General features: G+C 35.4%; 1 protein-coding gene and 1 long non-coding RNA gene across 2 annotated transcripts; both read left to right on the forward strand.

The window, feature by feature from the left end:
* Window positions 1–5,204: 5,204 nt before the first annotated feature.
* On the forward strand, window positions 5,205–7,408 carry LOC128205449 (uncharacterized). Its single transcript, XR_008256249.1, has 3 exons — window positions 5,205–5,288; window positions 6,249–6,323; window positions 7,055–7,408. It is a non-coding gene; the product is annotated as an uncharacterized LOC128205449 (long non-coding RNA).
* A 165-nt stretch (window positions 7,409–7,573) lies between these two features.
* Window positions 7,574–19,412, forward strand: LOC128204712 (receptor-type tyrosine-protein phosphatase mu-like). Its single transcript, XM_052906114.1, has 21 exons — window positions 7,574–7,578; window positions 7,767–8,191; window positions 8,374–8,467; window positions 9,181–9,266; window positions 9,559–9,687; window positions 9,868–10,013; window positions 10,482–10,569; window positions 10,977–11,041; window positions 11,681–11,717; window positions 11,887–11,993; window positions 12,218–12,343; window positions 12,466–12,614; window positions 13,152–13,287; window positions 14,901–15,029; window positions 15,278–15,380; window positions 15,647–15,723; window positions 16,350–16,484; window positions 16,851–16,988; window positions 17,313–17,467; window positions 17,610–17,746; window positions 17,981–19,412. Exons 1-20 carry the CDS (start codon window positions 7,574–7,576, stop codon window positions 17,686–17,688), a joined length of 2,409 nt encoding a protein of 802 aa, XP_052762074.1. The 3' UTR covers window positions 17,689–17,746; window positions 17,981–19,412.
* The last annotated feature ends 3,812 nt before the right edge of the window (window positions 19,413–23,224 follow it).

The raw sequence follows: 23,224 nt of genomic DNA on the forward strand, positions 1-23,224 counted from the left end.
GGCAGTTTTGTACTGCTGTCTTTAGAAGTTAATTGCTCATAGTGTTTTCCAAAAAAACTGGTGTGTCTTTTTGGTGACTTTACTGGTGTCCATCGATTACTGCTATATCGTTGCGTTGTTTAGTGGTAAAATAATGCCGATTTGTGGTGCAAAACACGACCAGAGGTAAACAAAAGTAATTGAAAACATGTTTAAAAAAGGTTTGAACAAAGTTACCTCATATCATTCTTAATTCCATTTGGAATTTGTTGTATCTGATGGCTAGGATCAATTTTCCTGCACACCGGACGTGTGTTTCTGGTCATGTGACCAGTGCTGGAAAAAATCCCGTCTTACAACCACTATTTTAGATGAGATTTGCGCAACAACGCGCCACTTCTTATTTCTTTTATTGTATGGTATATAAAAAGTATATTACACCATTTCAAAAACGCGCACTCATATATAAGTATGCACGACTTTAAATGAAAATTGAAACTAAATTATCGTAATAATGTGTTTTTAGAGGCACTATTTGACGTTAAAAGTGATTTAAAATTACTGCGCTTTATGAAGTCAGTAAACGACGTCGCACGTGCTCGGCAAGCCTCGTTACCAGCATACGTGCGTGCCCTCGGGTCGGATTTTTCTATTCGTACCAGAAACACATGAAAGGTACTTAAAATCTCACAACACCCTTGTGACTCTATGAAATTTTAGCTCTCTTTTAATTCCAAATAAAACGGCTGCGCGCACAGGGCAAATTAAACGATGTCATTTCCGAAATGATGTTACTTTCGCATACAATTTGGCGCGCTTTTCTGAAAAAGTACAATTAACTGTCATTTAAAGTCCTTTTTAGAAAGTGTTAAGGGTAAGATTGCAATATATTGCACTTCGTGAAGACCCAAAGTTAATATTTCATTCCTGGCTATGCCACTCGTGAAGTATTTTGGTGCACACTCTTTAAAATAAAATACGATCTTACACTGCAACGTACAAATAGCCTCTTTTTTAAATTGTGTCATTTGTCGTAAAGTATCCGATACTCAAAACTATTTTGGTATCATCTTTTATGGTTTGTTAATATATGAAAGGAATACACATCTGGTAACGTTATAGAAATGTTCCTAGAAAAATAAACTATTGTTGTCTCTTATCTAACTTTAAAATAATATTATCTAATGCATTTCTTTAAATATTATTTAATGTATTTACATTATATTATTGTTTCCCTATTCATATCATACTCATACTACATTTTACTGCAATCACTTTGTCGTATTGGCCTTCTGAAGCAAAGAAATGTATACCGAAACACATTTAAAGTAATGCGTTGAATGTACGAAATATGTGTAAGTCGTTTTGGGTTTTTATTGTTTACACATTTATTTTCAACCCGTTACATCTACAAGTATGAATTAAAAATACGGGGAGGAGTTGGTTTTTCTTTTTAATAAGTCTAAAAAAATTACAGTTAGATTATTCAATTATGAGATAAGGTGTTTTGCACAGACATCTGCGTTTATAGTTAAAGGGAAAATACAATGACCAGCACAGCAGCCTAAACATAAGGGGTTGTATTTCTTCCCAAGTGTGTGATAGAATAGTGCGCTTGTTTCAAAAGAAGACACAATGGAAAGAATTTAGTGGACTTCCAAATGGCCAATTTATGTCATTGATGTTGTATTATTGTTATGTCGAACAACTATTAAATCACGTAACGGTAATGGTGTATTATGAACAGGACTTCTTAACTTGTTATGATTATGTCTTTTAGACAAAATGTTTTACGGCTAAATCGAATGGTCCCAAAACGTGTCCATATTATTAACAGAAAGTACCTTCATATCAACATTTAGTGTACAATGTGTTAAAGCTAACGTTGATATAAATATATATTAAAACATGGTCATTATTAATATGTTTGATTTACAGCATATGTCCTTTTCAAAGCCTTATATTCCATATTTTAGTAGCATATTTCATTTTACATTCATTGCGTTTGTCATTTCATGGTTTATCCTTTTATTTAACCTTTTATCGTTAAAGATACTCGCTTATTGTCAATGGCAATATTGTTCTAAATGATACTTAATATATATTTCATATGTTTTCAATGATATTAACACATCTGAGTAAATGTACAAATAGGTTATCGCATACGCATAAATACGACAAAAACTCACAGAATGACTAAAGTGTACAAGCACTAGCTATATAGTACTTAAAACACTTTAGAATCTGATTATTGCTATTTATAAAACTTGATATCATTATCCTGTAGCTTAAATTTTGTTAGCAAAATAACGATTTAACACATGCATTTTGAGGATTGCAAGATGGACCTAAAAATGGATTTATTTCCTTTAAAAAGGGACATTATTGCTGTAAGAATATTGCTCATAAAATATTGAAATGTCTCCCCTTGATCTTCATCGAACATATTTACAATAGAAATTTGAAGTCTTAGGTAAAATATTATTAAGGGTTTGTTGTGACATATTTTTTTTCGTGACCTTATTATACGTTCGAATGGCTTTATTTTGCCATGATAAAGAATATCCAAAAGGGTAAAATTAGAACGGTTTGCCACTTCGTAGTCTTCTTCAGTTCCATTTCGGAGTTAACAATTTTGGTATGCTAATCTGGTAAACTGTTTATCTTAACAAATTTAAATTTAAAAAGTACTCTTTTTATATATTTTACACAGATACCGTTTAGTTACCGAATTTATAAATTCATTAACAAAGATGGAAATAGACTCTCAAAGTATGGCTGAGGATGCTCTGTTTCGAATTTATTTTCAAAACAAAATAAAAAAAGGGTTCATAGTAAAAGTGATCCTTAATTATAACGATGGAAATAAACTACTTAGTATCAATCTCTGCATATCACATAATTTAGATAGACATTGAAAGAAAGGTAAATTATTCTCGTACAATTAAAATATATTGGTTGGAATACATGTTCCTTATGTTTTGTGCGTAAGGTAAATTGATTGCCTTACTATCGTACCATTTATAAAATCAATGGTCACGCGAACGAAGAATTTTATCATTAATGTTTAACATTTTAAGTGAGTAGGTACGGCGTGTATAAACCCGAGAATTTGAAAAATATTACGTGTACTTTTACATCGCATCGTAACTAACAATCTGTTCAATAGCTTTTCTTTCTTTAACGTCATGATACTAAACAAAGATGCCGATCAATCAATATGTTTAACGTCCTATGGTATGTGTCATTCTCAACTTGTGCAATATACACGTAGAAAATGTACTTAGTTGACGTAGCGTACAGCAAATAGCCCTCACGCAAACAAGTAACCTACCACACTTTTTATGGATATATAAGGGGAATGACATTGTATAGAGTTGCATATCCTGTGCAATGGCCCATAAAAGGTAATGTTAATCAGTGAATATTTACACCTCATGCTTCCATTCCTTAAACGAACTGCCTTTCGGCAACAGCGGTTATCATCCGATAAACGCAACATCTTCGGATATGTTCGGATCGCAATTTATGGCATTACAATATACATGAACATTGTTCATTTTGTTTTTTGTTTGTATTGTCTCGTCCAGGTCCCGTAAATATATATCAACATTTTAGAAAGTGTTAATTTATGATATGTTAAATGTATTGCTGTCATCAGTGTTTCAATTTTACGTTTAAAAGTGATTTCAAGTGGTTGATCTTTTCCCGCGTTACTGTGACGTCATTTGATACCTTGTTTCCGGTTACAGTCGGTTCGTTCCATTTACAGAATGGGTACGAAAGGATTACTGAAAGGTTTTTCTTAAATGAAATGAAGTGTTTTAACAATTCTTGAATGACATAATGAACTATTGGTGTAAATATAAGTAATGAATTGCGGGTTTGGTGTCATCATCTAGGATATGAACGCAATTCGAAGGACCCCACGCGTACAAAGACCAGCCCAATTGCATTTAAACCCGGTATCAACCCCGTAATTCATTCCTTAAATAGCGTTTAATATTGCCAATGAAATATAGACCCATTCCATCAGTATGTAAATGTTTAATATCTTATTATGCGCCTTTAGGTATAACCTTCAAAATAAAATAATGCTTACGTAACACTAGTATTCGTCACGTGCTCAAGAAATCACGTCACAGACGTAAGTTCTACCTTTGGTCACTAACTTTTTCATGGCGTTTAACGGGAAAGACATCACGTCTTTTTACTCACGCGAGTTTATTTAAAAACACTATTATCTTTAACCGGTGTATATTACGTTCTATTGTTTTACACTTCACAGCCTTTTAACCAATGAAAACGTTAACAAATATACCAAGCAAATAATAATATTATTTATTTACGAAATGGGACGCATTTTAAATATGTAAAACATAATACCGACACGTATAACCAATTTTTATTAAATGAGGACCAAACGATATGAATAAATAACAATTTCCATAATAAACCCAGGAACCATTGACAGTATCACCCTTCAGAACCTAATAATTAACATATCATTATAATCTAATTACTATTCAATTATTCATAATTTAGACACTAACGCACAAAAAACACAAGAAGATGCATTCTTTCTAATTTAATTTGATCAGTTCCTTACGATATGTTCAAATAATTGTCCAAATTAAAGAAACGTTTTAAAATCTGTTTTAGAAACCTTTTTAGAAATTAATTTAAAAACAATGACACAAATGTTCTATTAATGAGATGTTTGGGGGTGTTTACATCGGCATAGAGTGTCACTCTGAACACACAATAAATGTACATGTAAAGAATGACATTAAACTCGATGTTTTTTTTTATATTATTTCAATTGTTAGTCTTTATAGAATCGAATCGTTATCAGAATGAATGGATCACTAACAGCCTGAACGAATCATTGGAGGTTTCTGAACGAATCGCTTTCATTTAACAGAACAAGACAAAATCCAACCTATTTGCATAACACGAGGTAGAATAGATTGTATTCATTACAAGCTCTTTCAACACGCAAGGTGTCAAGACAATGTCCTCTTTTGTATTTACAATCAAAGTATTAAGACATAATATATCGTGGCTAAATGACTTTGTATTTGGCAGGGCGAGGAACTTACATTTTGATTTTTAAGCATTTTCTTTATATTATGTCACTGATTCATTTTCATTGTTCTACTCACTTTTAAAATGCGCTATAATCCTGCCCATATTTGTTCAGGTAGCTATGCGTTCATGTCTGTTGCAACAATATCTTCCTGCTTTGGATACAATATACGATAGCCGTCGATGCAGCTTGACGATTTGGAGCATGTTTTTTAATCAAGGTGAGTTATAAATTATTAAATAAAGCTAATCTTTGTAATCATATCGATTTTATCAGGATTTTTTTTTCATTTGTGGTCGATTTGTGATTAAAACAATGGTTAATATGACGACTACTTAAGAAATATAACACACCATTGAGGACTATATGACATTATAAGGATCGGCGATTCAGCCAACGAAGGTGTATATGGACCGAGGCGTCAGTCGAGGTCTATTTACCTTCGGGGCTGACTGGCCGGTCCTTATAATGCCATATGGCCCGAAGTCGTGTCTTATATTCCTTATATTCTACGGAACATTTTATATCACCATTCAACATTTTGAAAGCGCTCTTGAAGTGTTTTATTAAACAATGCAGTTAATATCTACTTGTGACAGCTGTTCATCGTTGTGAAGATCGCAAGCCGTATTCACCATTTTGTAAGACGTCAGCGGTCCATATTATATTTTGGCGAGCTCCGTTCCGGCCAAAAATATGATATGGACCGCTGACGTCATCAAACTAGATTGTTTTACGTAGTTAAGCTTATTTTGCAACATGAAGCGTGCGTACATTGGAATAATTTTTGCATAATTGCATCTTTTCTGCACGCAACGTAATGTAGAGCTCTATTGGTTACATTTCAAATTGTTTTCAAATTTATAGTGTGTCCAATTTGGCCAATTTCTTACACCACGCCATAAGACAGTCTAACAGAAAATAATCTTTATGGCACTGTTATAGAAGAAAAGTGTTTATAATTCAAAATCCCCAAAATCCTTATTCATATACACACGCAAAATTTGCTTTACTTTGTTGGATATGTACATCATTCTTGAAATTCATGTTCCTTTAATGAGAAATATGACCCTTAAACTAATATAATATTTGTATATGTCCTAAATAAGCTACACTGTTTTTTTCGACAATATCTACCGATATTGTTCCTTAACATAACTGTCCATATTTTCTGTTGCAGAAAAGAATGCGGATTTAACCAGAATGATAATCCATATAATATTTTTCCTGTGGGTTGCTCGATCGTGCATTGCGGGTGTGTATGCGTACCATTTTGAATAATTAAAATATAATTTTCTTGTTTTACTTTTCTGCCGATACTGTGTAAATAATTGTTCGCGAAAGACAATTAGACTCATACGAGCACTTATTTGTATAGTAACAAACCAAAAAAGACAAAAAAACAGTTAATCAATTGAACAAACATAAACTAATAAGTATAAAGACTTCGGCCTAGAGGAAAATTGCGGTCTTACATGATCTTTTTTTTTTACCGGAAGCGATTTTGAATCCCTCTTACCTCTTATATTTTTTCCAAACCAATTCAGAATAACGTTTCTTAATAAAAGTTTGTTTTTACATAAAACTAACTGATCATACTTGTTTAGTCTTAGACTTGATGAAATTGCTTTATAAGACACATTTTGTTATTAAATATAATAAACAACTTAACATATGTCGTTTCTCGGTCTTCATATATGTTTAAACTGCGTTTTTTCGTATTCGTTATGCATACATCTGAAATAAAGTTATATAAACAGATAAAGGAATTTCTTTACGTACTATAAAAAAGAACTACTGATGTTCATGTATTTGAACCACAACCAAACGTCTAATTCAATGCGCTTTGTCATGTTGCATGTTCTTCAACTGACAAAGGGTAAAACGCATTTAACGCGATATAGATTGTTGTTTTGTATCCTAGACTTTATATCATTGAAGCACTATGCCGATGACAAACAAACCGATTTTACGTTTTGTATTTAGTGACTGTCGTAATAGACGAGAATGAGGTGAACTGCACGCTTGATTGTGTTTGCTGTAAGGGAGGACCGTCACGATGTGGGAATCACCCTAGTAAAGGGCAATATTATTGCCATGATGGCTGTGTTGATACCATTTACGGCGAAAGATGTCACAATCCCTGTCCAGGAAATTGCTATACATGTGAACAAATAACTGGCAAGTCATGTTTTAGCTGCAAGGACAGATTTTATGACCAAAACAGTTTGTGTAAAAAGGCCTGCTCAGTCGGGTGTTTAGGGGGAACATGTAATGGCACTGATGGCACTTGCGATACATGTACAGCAAATTTCGAAGGACCACATTGCAACACCTGCATACCAGGGAAGTATGGTGTCAATTGTAAAAAATATTGTGATTACAAGAATTGTCGATGTTCCATTAGTTCGGATTGTAATTCCTGTAAAACAAGGTTCTACGACAGAAGTCACTTCTGTCAAACACCGTGTTCTTCTGGATGTCAGAATGGTGCTTGTAATGACGATGGTGTATGTATGAATGGTTGTGTTGATGGATATTCGGGTAACAATTGCACAACGGATTGTGATTCCAAGTGCAAAACATGCCAACAGAATGATGTATCGTATTGCACATCCTGTTTTAACGGATATACTGGATCAAAATGTAGTTGTCGTCCAAATTGTTTCTGTTAAGAAAACAGTGAACACTGTGAAAGCTGTTTAGAGCAATGGAGACGTCCTGACCATCAAAGCAAATGTCATGCAAAGTTTTGCTCTGCTAATGGCTGCACTGATTGCCTGAACAGTACATTTTTTGTTGATAGCAGCGTGTCCGTATGTTGTGAGTGCCCTTCAAATTGTGAAACATGTCATCAGGAATCCGGAATCTGTAACGCATGTTCAGAGACCACTGCCCACGGACTTTACTGCAACAAATCGTGTTCCTCTTCATGTTTTGAAAGCAAGTGCTATCAAACTAATGGTTATTGTTTGAATGGTTGCTCAGGATCTTTGTACGGAGATCTGTGTGAAAACGACTGCCCTGAGCACTGTCAGCAAAGTGGGACAAGAACGAGTTGTAACAGCGTTGGTGAGTGTATTTTTGGCTGCATTGATGGTTACAAAGGCGGCGACTGCACAGGTAATAACTATTTATTGAAATAAGCAAGTTTAATTTTAGTTGTTATATGGAGATGTCCGCGTTTGCCAGATGTCTTTGTATTTAAGTTCATATTCTAAATCCTAATTCGTTAATGCAGAATTTTATCAAACAATTCGAATTGTATCCGTTATACTTGAAACATACATTTATATTATATTTAGTTAAAAAGGAACCAGCAGTAGAAGCTATTGCAGGAGGAACAGTCGGTCTTTTCGTTATTATTGGCGTTATTGCGATTTTTCTTTTTCGTCGAAGGTATTTACGTTATGCATGTTCTTGCCATGGCATTATTGTGTTTTGAACTTTAATTTTAGGCGTAATTGTGATGTATACATAAAAGTCTGTTTCTATCTAATGCATTTAACTTTCAAATGAGACATGTGTGTTCGAAACAATTAAGTATCAATTGTGGTCAGGTGTCCAGGTGAGTGTTGAAATCATCGTATGTCCGCCGTCTGTCCATCGTTTGCTTTAAACAACCTACCCTCCTTATCTATTGGCCAATTTCAACCAACCTTCAAAAATGATTTTGGTAAATCATAGTTGTTTATAAAAATCCCAACCATTAAAATGTTAACAGAAAGATAAAGTTCGAAAGTCTTGGTGTCAGAAATAAGGGTCCAAAAAATAAAATAATTGCACACTTATTTATCAATGTGCTTATGGTTTGCATACGCCATAAGTGGCAAATGACAAGGGTGGAACTAGTTTAACTTAAATGGAACATTGAAATAAGTTTTGCACATACGATATATTTTTAACCTTCTGAAAGCTATTCAAATCTGTGTTATGTTTCAAAACATGCCTGACAGTAGATTGGATCCTTTTTGTGTACGTTTGCACTTGTTGAACGGTCTGACATCAGAATGCACAAGCTTATGTATGTGGCATGATGTTTTGACAAGTAGTTCTCCATCATATTCGACTATGTTCAAGGTGTTTGCTAGCTATGATCTATTACTATACAGAATAATTCGTCTGCATACCTTAGAAAGATTGAAACGAAATTCTACAACAGCTTTCCAAGCCGAACACGTCGACGATAAAAACGAAGGTTAGTCCATAACCTTGCTCATTTCGTACATTGTCCCCTTGTTGAGACGCCATGTATATTGCATGTTCAATGTCGATCTAAGGTCAAGCTTACATTTCGAAGTCAATTGAACAGTTTAAGCGCTTCAATTGTCATTGTCGTTCGTAATAATGTGATGCTCAATGACATATAATTGACAGCATACATTTTTCAGCTTAAGTTATGTTTATTCAAATCTCCTCCTATAACTTCCTTAAATTTAATGTACGTAAAATATATAGTTTATTATAAAACGTGTTTAAACATTCTACAGCGAATGAACCCATTGGACGGAACACTCGAAATACAACCGAATCTAAGCAACAAAGTCACCGACAGCCAGCGAGCAGATCTTCTTCGCTAAAGCAACCAGCATCGGCCTTCGAAATAGATGTAGAAATCGGTATAAACTTAATGTATAAGAGGGGAATCAATAAGACGGGTATCAAAACAGACTCACCTAGCTGCTGGGGTTAAATTTTAACATTACCTACCTTCATGTTCGAGATCATTGATTTTCAAACCTATTGATGTGGTATCGGTTCTGTTTTCTGTACGAATGAGATACTATTGTTTACTACAGATAACGATGACATTCGAGGAATACAGAGCACTACTGATGTTTATTACAACAACTCGGTCGCTCTACAGGAGTCTAAAGTCTCTGTTGACGGCCTTGTTGAATACGTTGATTCGTTATCACAAGATGAAATAAGAGCTGCATTTGATGTAAGTGTTTGACACTATGTTAATATTTCAATTGAAGTTAAATGACACATTTAGAAGCTTGTCTCGGATTCTGGTTTTAAAAAAATATTATTTTCGTGGTATCATCTACCAGTGAATATACCAGTGTCTAAAATCAATTAAATTTAATAATGAACGTTTTTTTTTTCAATTAAACTTATTTGTAATCAAATTAGAAATATCCATTAACCGGACTCGTTGTGGAGCAAAACGTAAATGGAATTGAAAATTAAATGTATATATGATATACATTGTACGTATTTACACTTAACTACCCATACTAGGTCAAAACATTCACTGCCCATTTTATTTTGATTCCGTAAATTAGCTTATATGTATATAGTTACAGTATATCACAGGGACACACTTTTTATATTCATTCTTCAATTACATTTATTTCGTTGACAACATATATTTAAATTGTCAATCAAGTCTCACATTGTTTTCTAGAAATTTCCACAAGGGCTTATTAAGCCGTACGTCCACTCACAAAGAAATGAGAATTTGCCAAGGAACAGATACAAGAGAATTTATCCATGTAAGTTCAAAATCATTAAATCGAAAGAAGCACAAATGTGTAATTTGGTAAAAGTGATGTAAGCCGGAATACGACAGCATTCTTTCCATCGACCGCTTATGAGGTCAAGTCAGCGGAGTTGAAACCGCGTACTGCATTAGGTGAATTACGTATAATAGAATTTTGCGGCATGTTGTGCTTGCGATTTAAATACATATATAATTTACAAAACACACTACAAGATCCATTTCTGATAGTTGAAGTCCAATAATAAATAGGTTTATAAAAATAAATTAACGTGGATTGTTTGCAAGTTATGTCGGTATGCTTTTGTACGGCTGAATGTGTGTTTATATTCAACTTGAATGTAATTATTTTTAGATATCGTCAATATATCTATATAACTGATGCATTTTGCCTTACCACAGATGATGACTGCAGATTGAAGATTCAGGATGGTGATACGGACTTCATTAATGCAAGTTTTATTGATGTAAGGGTTTGTTTGTTTTTATGAGTGAAATACAATAGGTCGATATTACAGATTCAGATTTTTTTAAATATTTAAAGCAGAAAACAGTTTTTATATTTGAAAGATAAATTGATGGCGAGCAGTTTCGTCTTCTCCTTATTTTCCTTAGGTTGTTCTAATTTGTGGGCGATAGTGATCGACAAAGTTGTCGTCAAGTTATCGACAAGTTAAATTACCTTACTTCTTTGTTCATGCTATCTATTATTTGTAATGCCCATATAAGTGTTTCAGTTATTCAGATTTGAAAACTGATAATAGCTGCTGACAATACGAGGTGTAGCTTTATTCATTATGATTTACACTGACCTTTTTCTTTTGCCTAATACTGTAATTTCAGCCTATATTCAGCCTGCTTAGGTAAATAAAAGGAAAGCCCAGTAGCCTAAACGTTTATCCAAGATCCCGTGAAGGCACAAGGATCAATGGACACAACTCTTCAATCCATGTACAGCTCTTCCTTAGCCTGCTTAGAGGGAAATTCACACTGATAGTTCATTAAAATAACATAAATAAAATAACATTTAGGATGAATGCATATGGGATTCTTCCTTCTTTAATATGCGTTTTCTGGGTGTACGACGTTGTTTTATTTTTTTGCAGGGCTATAAAAAGAGGAAAGAATATATCGCCACATTAGGTAAAACTAGTTTAATATCATAGTAAATAACAACTTGTAAGATAAATTGAAATTTATTCATGACATTAAGGATACATGTATGATACCAAGACTATGACATACAATTAGGATGATTATAATGCAAGCATTTTTGTTGTTTAGCTACAAGCTTATATGTAATGTCTTGTAGGACCAATGTCGCAGCAACTGGGAGATGATTTCGAACCCTTTTGGCGAATGGTTTGGCAACAGAATGTTGAGAAAATTGTTATGGTCACGAATCTAATAGAAAATGGGGTAATTCGTTGCATTACTTATTGTTCACGTTCTTTATGTGGATATTAACGCATAAATATATACATTGTACATGGAATTTCAAAGAGCAACAAGGTGTAAATTGAATAAGACAGCACAAACTTAAATATTTTATGTTTCATGTTTGTTATTAAGTAAAATACATTAAATATCCGATTATCACATCATTGCTATTAACAAAAGTAAACCAATATCTATTGTTACAGTCATCTAAATGTGAACAGTATTGGCCAAACGTTGGTTCTAGCAAGATGTATGGCGAGTTCAGAATCACATGTCACTCGGAGGATATGTATGCTGAATTTACCAGAAGGTCCCTTACATTAATACGGGTATGAACATCTTTTTGCATTTCATTTGCCTGAATGTGACTTTTAACTCCTTTCGTGACAATGAAAATACAGCGACTGTTATTGTAATTATAAAAGAAAACGATATGTTTTTATTCCCAAAGTCATCCGAAGAAAGGTCCATCTACCAACTGCACTTCACATGTTGGCCAGACAAAGGCATTCCTGATGATGTCACAGCAATCATTGAGTTCAGACAAAGAGTACTGAATACCCCTACAACGTATAAAGGACCTACTGTGGTCCACTGCAGGTACAGCTTTGTAATGATATTGTGTCTGCTATAATTCTTATTTGAGTCGTAACGTTGCACATAAGTTTAGTGTTCAATGTTTCTTTTTCCATTGTTTCAATACTTTTAATATGTAATTGTTATAGTTTATTTGGAGTTGTTTTTGAACATGTCTTCAATTAACAAAGCTTTCAATTTTAAACAAATGTTAAACAGGTGCCATAAACTGGCCGATTTAAAGATAGGGCGTGATACTTTGTATGGAATATTTACATGTTTTTACAGGATATTTAAAGAGAAATTTATCCGGTTATGTTTTTCGATTTTGCTGACTTTTGACACTAATTTGTTTCTCGCAAGTCATGTTCGCATACTTCCTGCGCCAGCACCATTTCTTGGTCATAGGCATATGATTCAACGAACAAATACATGCACTAAATGAAGCATCTTCTATGTGAACACGCTATAATTTTGCGATTCGTAGGAGCCATTAAAAACAAGTGGTTTCGTGCGAATACGTATCCGTTTATTGATATCTGTCTTATATTGTTCTATCAGTGCTGGTGTCGGACGAACTGGTACGTACATTGCTCTGGACATTCTGACGAAGGAGGGTGAAACTGAAGGGGCGGTTGATATCCCTGGATGTGTGGTCAACATGCGACAGAACAGGCCGAATATGATACAGACTTGGGTATAATACAATTGTAATGTCATATATATATATATCAATATGAAAAATTACAGAAACACGTTCAGTAGTCAATCGTTTAAACATAAACTCCATTCAATGACACAGGGTCAACGCCAGTGACACAGAAAACAAAAACAAAACATCACAAACCAGAGACATGGAATAACAAGACAAAACTCCACAAACAATACACTAAATACATAATATTAAAAACTAGGGATATTTTCAAGAAACGTTAGGTACCGCCTTGGAACGGTGAGAAACATGTAAATTTACTCGGGTGTGCACAACCTCTTTCTTATGAAAACAATACCGAATAAAGTAAAAACGTAAATGCTAAATCTTATCAAAGAACATGAGGAACATTAAGAATAAAACAAACAATAATAAAACTAATAAGTACCTAATGCAAAAGCTTTTCAAGAAAATGATGCAGTTAATGTTTGAAACTATAAAACCCCACATAGTTTATCTTAGCAAATAAAAGGCTGGCAACTGTGTGCTAATAGAGTTTCACAATGAGAAGCATCATTGTTCTAACTCTTGGAATAAACAAGGAAAACATTAAAACTAAACAAAACGGTAAAAATAACGATATATAGTTGCTTATATATTCTTCCAAATGATACACCTCAGCAAACTATTGAAATAAAGTGACGAAATACGCTGAAACATTCCGGAAAGGACTGAAAGCTTAGTTATTTAAGGACGCCATATAACTGTAAACTTTTTGAAAGAAATTCATCCCCAAAAACAAGAAGGCAACTACTCTTCAAAGTATTGCCATTATATCCACAGTCGGCTTAAACAAGATCCAAGCAATTTAATGAGACTTTCTGCCCAATCAGCTTCTGCAATCATTTTAATTTTACGAATTTTTGTTTAAAAAGTCACCACAAAATCGGAATAAGCTGTACTAAAAGCAATTTAAAACTACTATTGTACTGAGATATAAAATATCACAATGACCGTATACAAAGTTTTCCTTTATTTACGATAACTGAAACCCTGTTAAAGAAGTTTTGTCGTCATAAGTTTACAACGAGAGCAGAATTATTTGACATCTTATGACATATGATGGTGAACTAAGACCACCCTAAACTTAAGAAGGGTAATTATTATTATGAAATTAAAATTATCAAGTTCATCATAAAGATTGATATTCAAATTATCTTCCCTAACTACAACTTGCAGATCTAAATAGAATGATTTTATATTGGATGTATTAGATTTATTAAGTTGCAATTGTAAAGGGTATATCGATGTAATATTACAATATGTATCTGTTAATACCGGTTAATCCAAACTCAGAATTCGTATATGTTAACTTTATATTTGCGCCAAGCACATATGCACATGTAAATGATAGCCGGTATATGTTCAATGCTGTTTTAGATGACGTAAAGCTATATTTAAAATTTTGTGTTTTTCAAATTCTGGCCTGGTACTTTAAAGAACCTAAGAACTCTTATGGGTATATATATGTTCCTGTATTAGCAACACGAAAAGGAATTATAACATTTTTAACCATTAATTGTTTACGCCATATCAGGGGTTTAACTATTAAATTGGTATATGCTTGTTTCAGTTTTTGTAACACCATTGTCTTGTAGGAGCAATATCAGTATCTCCACAAGGCTGTTGTGTATTCCCTGACTTGCAACTGCACACCGATCAAGGCAGAACAATTTCAACAGTACATGAAGACAACAAGAAGAGGTGACTTAAACAGACAATTTCAGGTTGGTTTACATTAAAGTTTAAGCATAACTTAGTCTCTTTAGGTTTTCATAATTGAAGTCATTACTTGCTGAATGTTTGCAGCGTAATTGTTTATTTGTCAGACGATATAATCTTTACATCTCAACAATCTTCTTTTATCTAAATGAGGGTACTAGAAGGAAATTATGAACCGACCCAGAAGGTGTAATGTTAAACCCTTTCATTGAAATTCATTTGCAAAGCAATGTAGATTTCAAATGTTTTGTAGCAACTTCAACACACCGTTGAACAGCGATCGAAACAGGAAGCAAACGCAGTCGAAAGAAACAAACAGCACTTGGCTAAAAATCGAGCCAATGCAGACGTACCGGGTTATTATTTCCCTGTTCCCTTTAGTCCTTAATAGTAAATACCAATGCAGACATACCAATTAAATATTTCCTTGTTCCTCTTAGTACATACCTAAATTAAGTACATGATAAAAGCTTAAATAACAGAGACGCACCCATATATCCACAGTATTATCTTCAAATGCAAATCTCAACTAGTATTTTGATTGTACTCTGATATAGTAATGCAAGTAAAACTGAGACAAATCAGTGGCCAAAAATTTAACGCACACAGTTTTTGATTCTAGGTGATGATAACCGACCGCGAATCTACCTTGGGTTGACAAGTGGATCCTCTGATTATATCAATGCTGTGTATATACATGTGGGTGAATATTTGTTTAGTTTGCTAGTTTTCAATGTGTTTGGGGGGGGGGTCCTTTACCATTATTTTAAATCCTTTTCTTCATTGGATATTTATACTTTTCAAACTATAGCCTTTGATTAGTTTTCTGATGGTTTTAAACAGCCATGTGAATTATATAAAAAAAATGTTTTTATCCGACTGTTTAAGTGTTTCAAATAAAATCGATGAAAACAGGAATATTAATTCCAATTGATATTCGCCCGTCCATAGAATGGGACGTATTAACGTTTTACATGGTGGGGTGGCGGCCGGGTGGGTGGTGTCTAGTATTGTGGCCGATCCATTTCTTTAAAAGCCATCGTCCAATCATCACCAAATTTGCTCAGAATGTTCATTAGCAGGATTATAAGTCACTCCAGTCCAGAGTTATGACCCTTGAATTGGCAAAAGCTGTATTTAAAGTGTCCGTTCTTTAAATTTGGCTTAACGTACAACCACTTGGTGTCATAAAATAGGACGGGCGTTTTTGACGCTTGTGTTACTTAATGTATTGGGCTTTCATAAAGTTGTATTATTGCAATTTATTTTACTTTTTTCTTACTTGCACGGTAAGAAACGTGATGTTTATAGTTTCCCTCTTACAGAGTTTCAAAGAAAAACGTCGATTTCTGGTTGCACAGACCCCTTTGCCAGAGACCGTTAATGATTTTCTGATATTGGTTGTCCAAGAAAATTGTTCATGTATTGTCAGCTTTGAACCAGACATGGACAAACAAAAGGTAAACAATACAAATATGTTTTTCTTAGTTTAACTCAGTGTGACTGGCTCACATGCTATCACTATAAATTGGCAAATACGGCCACGGAACAACAAACCAGTCGAGATCTACTGCATTCGTACTCTTATCTGTGCGTTTTTCTTTCGTTTCGCACCAAAATCAATTCGGTCGGGAAAATAATTTTGAAAAAATAGTGAAATTCATTTTTATTTTTTTTGTACTTTTCGGAAAATTAGACCCGCCGGTTTTGTAAACCAATTTATATAAAAGTAGTGGCCTTATTGAAATTAATTTTGCACCCAAACGTAGATTTTGACTTTTTTCTTTCCGAGTAATGTAAAAGGTGTTGCTTGACATTTTTAACAGAATGTTGGAATATACTACCCGGCGGAAAATATGCAGGCGTTGCAAAAGGGATCATTTGAAGTCAGCTCTTCACGTGAATCAAGGGAACGCCACTATGCAATGAAAAACCTTAAGATACGTCATAAGAAAGCAGCAGGGGTAATTGGAGTAATAAAGTAGCAACATAATCATTATAACGCGTTCATCTTTAAGTATGTATATCCATCAAATGCTTGAGATCATCTATGATTGCGACAAACAATCACAAAAAAAGGAAATGAAATACGTTCCATAGGACAAAACAATGATGAGGAGAACTGTATAACACTTTATTGTGTTACTTTATTTTAACACAGGCTGGTTTTCATACGCCGGAAACTACTGTTTCACGCTTATGGAGGACCACCTAGTTTAAACAAAATCACAAAAACTGAACATCATGACAATGACTATTTTCATATCAGCTTATTTTTTCCTTTTCAGCGCCTTTCTGAGAAGACTCTGTCCCATATGCAGTTCACCGAGTGGGATGAAATGAAAAATGTCCCACTTTCTGTTGAAAACTTTCTCACCTTCCTGAATGACGTGGAGGAAATAGCCAACAAACAGAAAGATGGACCCATACTTCTTCATTGTTTGTACGAATTGTATTACTCTTTGTTTTTACTTAAACCGCTTGTTAGTTAATAATTAAGATATGTATATGCATTTTTCTACGCGGTAATGTTTGGTTATTTTTATTGGTCTTGCTATTTATCATCTTTGTATCACACAACACAGTGATGGAGCAGGGCAGAACGGGTCTGTTCTGTGTGGTTTCAATGCTGCTGCAGAAAATGGCCATAGAACACGAAGTTAGTGTCCTCAACGCTGTTAGAAAAGTCAAGGCCATGCGACGACTGGCGATTCCGAATTTGGTAGCTGTTATTTCGTTTTTCGTAAAAAGACTTTTAGTTAGAGGCCGTTGCTGACAAGCGTTATTTTAAAAGATATATATCATTTACAAGATTACGCCTTGATCTTATTTTAAACCATGCGATCATTTAAATGTGTGTATTAAAAGATGTTAAATTATAAGTATCATTTTGTATGCGTTTGTATTATATGCATGTTTAAATGCAAGCAATAGTATGTATTTGTGTTTTTTTCAGGATCAATTCGTCTTCTGTCATGAGAGCGTACTAGACTATTTGCGAGCCTTTGATAAGGATGTGTACGCTAACTTCGCTGGTTCCACCAAATAGAGACAATGTCTAATGGAATTAAGTACATGGATAATAAGAACAGTTATATTTTTATATCTAGTTTCATTCCAAAAAAATAAGCTGTTTTATTTAAAAAATATATTGGTTTTGTGTTTCTAACTTAATACCTCACAATTACTATTTTTTTAACCAAAAGGCAATGTTTGTTTATACAATGCCGATGTGTTTATCTTAGTTATTATATTGTGAGTAGTTGATCAATTAGATATTTAATTTTTGGATGTTATTCTTTTAAACCTATGGCATTAATTTCCAACTAAGCCATTTTTTTCATTGTTGTCTGTTAAATACGGAATTGCTAATACCTATACAGATTTGATAATAAGTATACAAAGCTCTCACACCCCTTAAAATGTAATCCACATTTTATAAATTCAGTGATGTGATGATTCGCCTGTATTTGACGTCCTTGTTGTGTAACGTAAGATTTATTTTCCTGTGCGTTTGTATAAGCAATATACAACTGCTTTAATGTACTGTTGGGTCATAAGGGTGATAGCGTTTTCCTTAGAGTATATACGTGGGAGTTTAAATGAAGTCTGAATGTGAATAAAACAGTTGTGTTAATAATTTCCTCTTTGTAATTGTATTGATTTATAGTTGACCTATGGATCTCTACTATGTCACATCATAGATAAGACATATCGCCTACTAACGGCAACCGAAGAGGATGCAAGAAACGAAACCACTGCTGGAAACACTCCGGAGTTTCGGAAAACTTGTTCTGTGACATATTGGCTTATAAACCCTGTCGGTCATCCGAATGGTCTAAAACTAGTTGGCCGTTCGTGAGTGTGTCGTAAATTTGCTTGTTGGTTCATAATTGACTACAAAATACAATTCACTAGACGGTTTTACTGCCAACCTCGTGTATCAAGTGTTGTGAACGAAAACAGAAGAGGACTTGGCTTTATATAAATTAACGTCTTCCTACATAATCATGCATTTACAGTTTGGAAAATAGTGTATTAATATTTAAAATATGTGCAAAATATTATTTTTAATTCAGATTATTCACCACACGCTGATGTATGTAATTTAGATATATTCAGGTATTTGAGAGTACAATGTAATCATTCACAATGTAGTACGATGGTTTCTGCTAAACAGACAGATGAACGGACGAGATCACATGATATGCAAGGTAGTCCTGGTGATGGACCATAGCTCTTATCTCGAATATACTTTTATGTTTTAAAGTGCACGGGTGCAAATTTCCTTTGTTAAACCAATACGGAGTACGCCAAGTTTCTCATTACTGTCCTTAAGGCCACTACTTCTATTTGTATTATCGTATTTGGTACATGTAATATAGCATGACCCTTGATTGAAAATAAAATTTATCTTATCTTATCTTATCTTATCTTATCTTATGGAATCGACCAAGGATTAACACAGTTACCACTGGCCCCAGAAGCGAATTCTCTATCACATTTAGCACATTGACTTTGGTCACGATGTATTGAAAGATGAGCTATTATTGTGCATGTGTTCACTAAAAAAGACATGGATAGCTCCTATGTACAATGCTGGTCACTTTTTTTTAAGAAACTGTAATACAAACGGTTATGATTTTATTTTTCTCCATTAAGCTTGAAAAGAAATCCTTATGAATGATGTGAACAGTTCGAAATACTTCAATATTGATAAGCGTTACTCACGGCTTTGAGCGATTCGTCGTTGCGTTATTTGCTGATCGACATTATCACGTGGTAGTATCAATGTATGGTAATGAGGTAAAAATACCCATCACAGTTGAATTAGGCAGGGTGGCCTACTTGATGAGTTATAAGTTTTCCATGTTTTCTCATAACCGGCATTTTTCTCATAACCCCACTAAATCCTTAATACCTGTTTATACTATAAATGTGTTTTGTTTTGCAATTCCGAAAGCATAGAGTTAAATAATGATAAAATAAGTGTATTCAGGTACATTACAAGAAATACGGATTTTTAATCCAAAACCATAAGCGAGTGGTAATGAGAAAGTAAATACATATTTAAGAACAGAGCCATTATTTTCACCATTTCAATAAAATACTTCATTTAGAATCCTGTGGTCTCTGATAACATAAAGCGCATAAATACAGATAAATAATGTGACCATTGGTTGTCTAAAGGACCTATTATGCATGTGATGCATGTGGCCTCTGATTACCTAAAGGACCAACACGTATTTCATACCAGTGGTGTCTGATTACCTAAAGCGCCTATACGCAGATGATTCATGTGGTCTCTGATTACCTAAAGCGCCTATACGCAGATGATGCATGTTGCCTCTGATTACCTAAAGCGCCTATACGAAGATGATGCATGTTGCCTCAGATTACCTAAAGCGCCTATACGCAGATGATGCATGTTGCCTCTGATTACCTAAAGCGCCTATACGCTGATGATGCATGTGGCCTCTGATAACCTAAAGCGCCTATACGCAGATGATGCATGTGGCCTCTGATTACCTAAAGCACCTATACGCATATGATGCATGTTGCCTCTGATTACCTAAAGCGCCTATACGCAGATGGTGCATAAGGCCTCTGATTACCTTAAGCGCCTATACGCAGATGATGCATGTGCCCTCTGATTAACTAAAGCGTCTATACGAAGATGATGCATGTGGTCTCTGATTGCCTGAAGGACCAACACGCATATGATACCAGTGGCGTCTGTTTACCTAAAGCGCCTATACGAAGATGATTCATGTGGCCTCTAATTACCTCAAGGACTAATACGCATATGATACCGGTGGTGTCTGTTTACCTAAAGCGCCTATACGCATATGATACCCGTGGCGTCAGTTTACTTAAAGCGCCTATAAGCATATGATAGCCGTGGCGTCTGTTTACCTAAAGCGCCTATACGCATATGAAACCCGTGGCGTCTGATTACCTAAAGCCCCTATACGCATATGATACCCGAAGCGTCTGTTGACCTAAAGCGCCTATACGCAGATGATTCATGTGGCCTCTGATTGCTTAAATTACCAATACGCATATGATACCCATGGTGTCTGATTACCTAAATCGCCTATACGCATATGATACCCGTGGCGTCTGTTTACCTAAACTGCCAATACGCAGATGATTCATGTGGCCTCTGATTGCTTAAATTACCAATACGCATATGATACCCGTGGAGTCTGTTTACCTAAAGCGCCTATACGCATATGATACCCGTGGCGTCTGTTTACCTAAAGCGCCTATACGCAGATGATGCATGTGGCCTCTGTTTACCTAAAGCGCCTATACGCAGATGATTTATGTGGCCTCTGATTGCTTAAATTACCAATACGCATATGATACCCATGGTGTCTGATTACCTAACACGCCTATACGCAGATGATGTAAGTGGCCTCGGATTACCTAAAGGACCAATACGCATATGATACCCGTGGCGTCTGTTTACCTAAAGCGCCAATACGAAGATGATGCATGAGGCCTCTAATTACCTCAAGGACCTATACGCATATGATACCCGTGGCGTCAGTTTACCTAAAGCGCCTATACGCATATGATACCCGTGGCGTCAGTTTACCTAAAGCGCCTATACGCAGATGATGCATGTGGCCTCTAATTACCTCAAGGACCAATACGTATTTGATACCCTTGGCGTCTGTTTACCTAAAGCGCCTATACGCAGATGATTCATGTGGCGTCTGTTTACCTAAAGCGCCTATACGAAGATGATTCATGTGGCCTCTAATTACCTCAAGGATCTATACGCATATGATACCCATGGCGTCTGTTTACCTAAAGCGCCTATACGCATATGATGCATGTGGCCTCCGTTTACCTAAAGCGCCTATACGCAGATGATATATGTGGCCTCTAATTACCTCAAGGATCAAAACGCAGTTGATGCATGTGGCCTCTGTTTACCTAAAGCACCTATACGCAGATGATGCATGAGGCCTCTAATTACCTCAAGGTCCAATACGCATATGATACCCGTGGCGTTTGTTTACCTAAAGCGTCCATACGCAGATGATGTAAGTGGCCTCTGATTACCTCAAGGACCAATACGCATATGATACCCGTGGCGTCTGTTTACCTAAAGCGCCTATACGAAGATGATGAATGTGGCCTCTAATACCTCAAGGACCAATACGCATATGATACCCGTGGCGTCTGTTTACCTAAAGCGCCTATACGAAGATGATGCATGTGGCCTCTGATTACCTCAAGGTCGAATACGCATATGATACCCTTGGCGTCTGTTTACCTAAAGCGCCTATACGAAGATGATGCATGTGGCCTCTAATTACCTCAAGGTCCAATACGCATATGATACTCGTGGCGTCAGTTTACCTAAACCGCCTATACGAATATGATGAATGTGGCCTCTAATTACCTCAAGGTCCAATAAGCATATGATACCCGTGGCGTCTGTTTACCTAAAGCGCCTATACGCAGATGATGCATGTGGCCTCTAATTACCTCAGGGTCCAAAACGCATATGATACCCGTGGCATCAGTTTACCTATAGCGCCTATACGCATATGATACCAGTGGCGTCAGTTTACCTAAAGCGCCTATACGAAGATGATGCATATGGCCTCTAATTACCTCAAGGACCAATACGCATATGATACCCGTGGCATCTGTTTACCTAAAGCGCCTATACGCAGATGATGCATGTGGCCTGTAATTACCTCAAGGTCCAATACGCATATGATACCAGTGGCGTCAGTTTACCTAAAGCGCCTATACGCATATGATACCCGTGGCGTCAGTTTACCTAAAGCGCCTATACGCACATGATGCATGTGGCCTCTAATTACCACAAGGACCAATACGCATATGAAACCCGTGGCGTCTGTTTACCTAAACTGCCAATACGCAGATGATTCATGTGGCCTCTGATTGCTTAAATTACCAATACGCATATGATACCCGTGGAGTCTGTTTACCTAAAGCGCCTATACGCATATGATACCCGTGGCGTCTGTTTACCTAAAGCGCCTATACGCAGATGATGCATGTGGCCTCTGTTTACCTAAAGCGCCTATACGCAGATGATTTATGTGGCCTCTGATTGCTTAAATTACCAATACGCATATGATACCCATGGTGTCTGATTACCTAACACGCCTATACGCAGATGATGTAAGTGGCCTCGGATTACCTAAAG

The sequence above is a fragment of the Mya arenaria genome, chromosome 10 (assembly GCF_026914265.1).
Source record: "Mya arenaria isolate MELC-2E11 chromosome 10, ASM2691426v1".
In the NCBI taxonomy this organism is placed as follows: Eukaryota; Metazoa; Mollusca; class Bivalvia; order Myida; family Myidae; genus Mya; species Mya arenaria.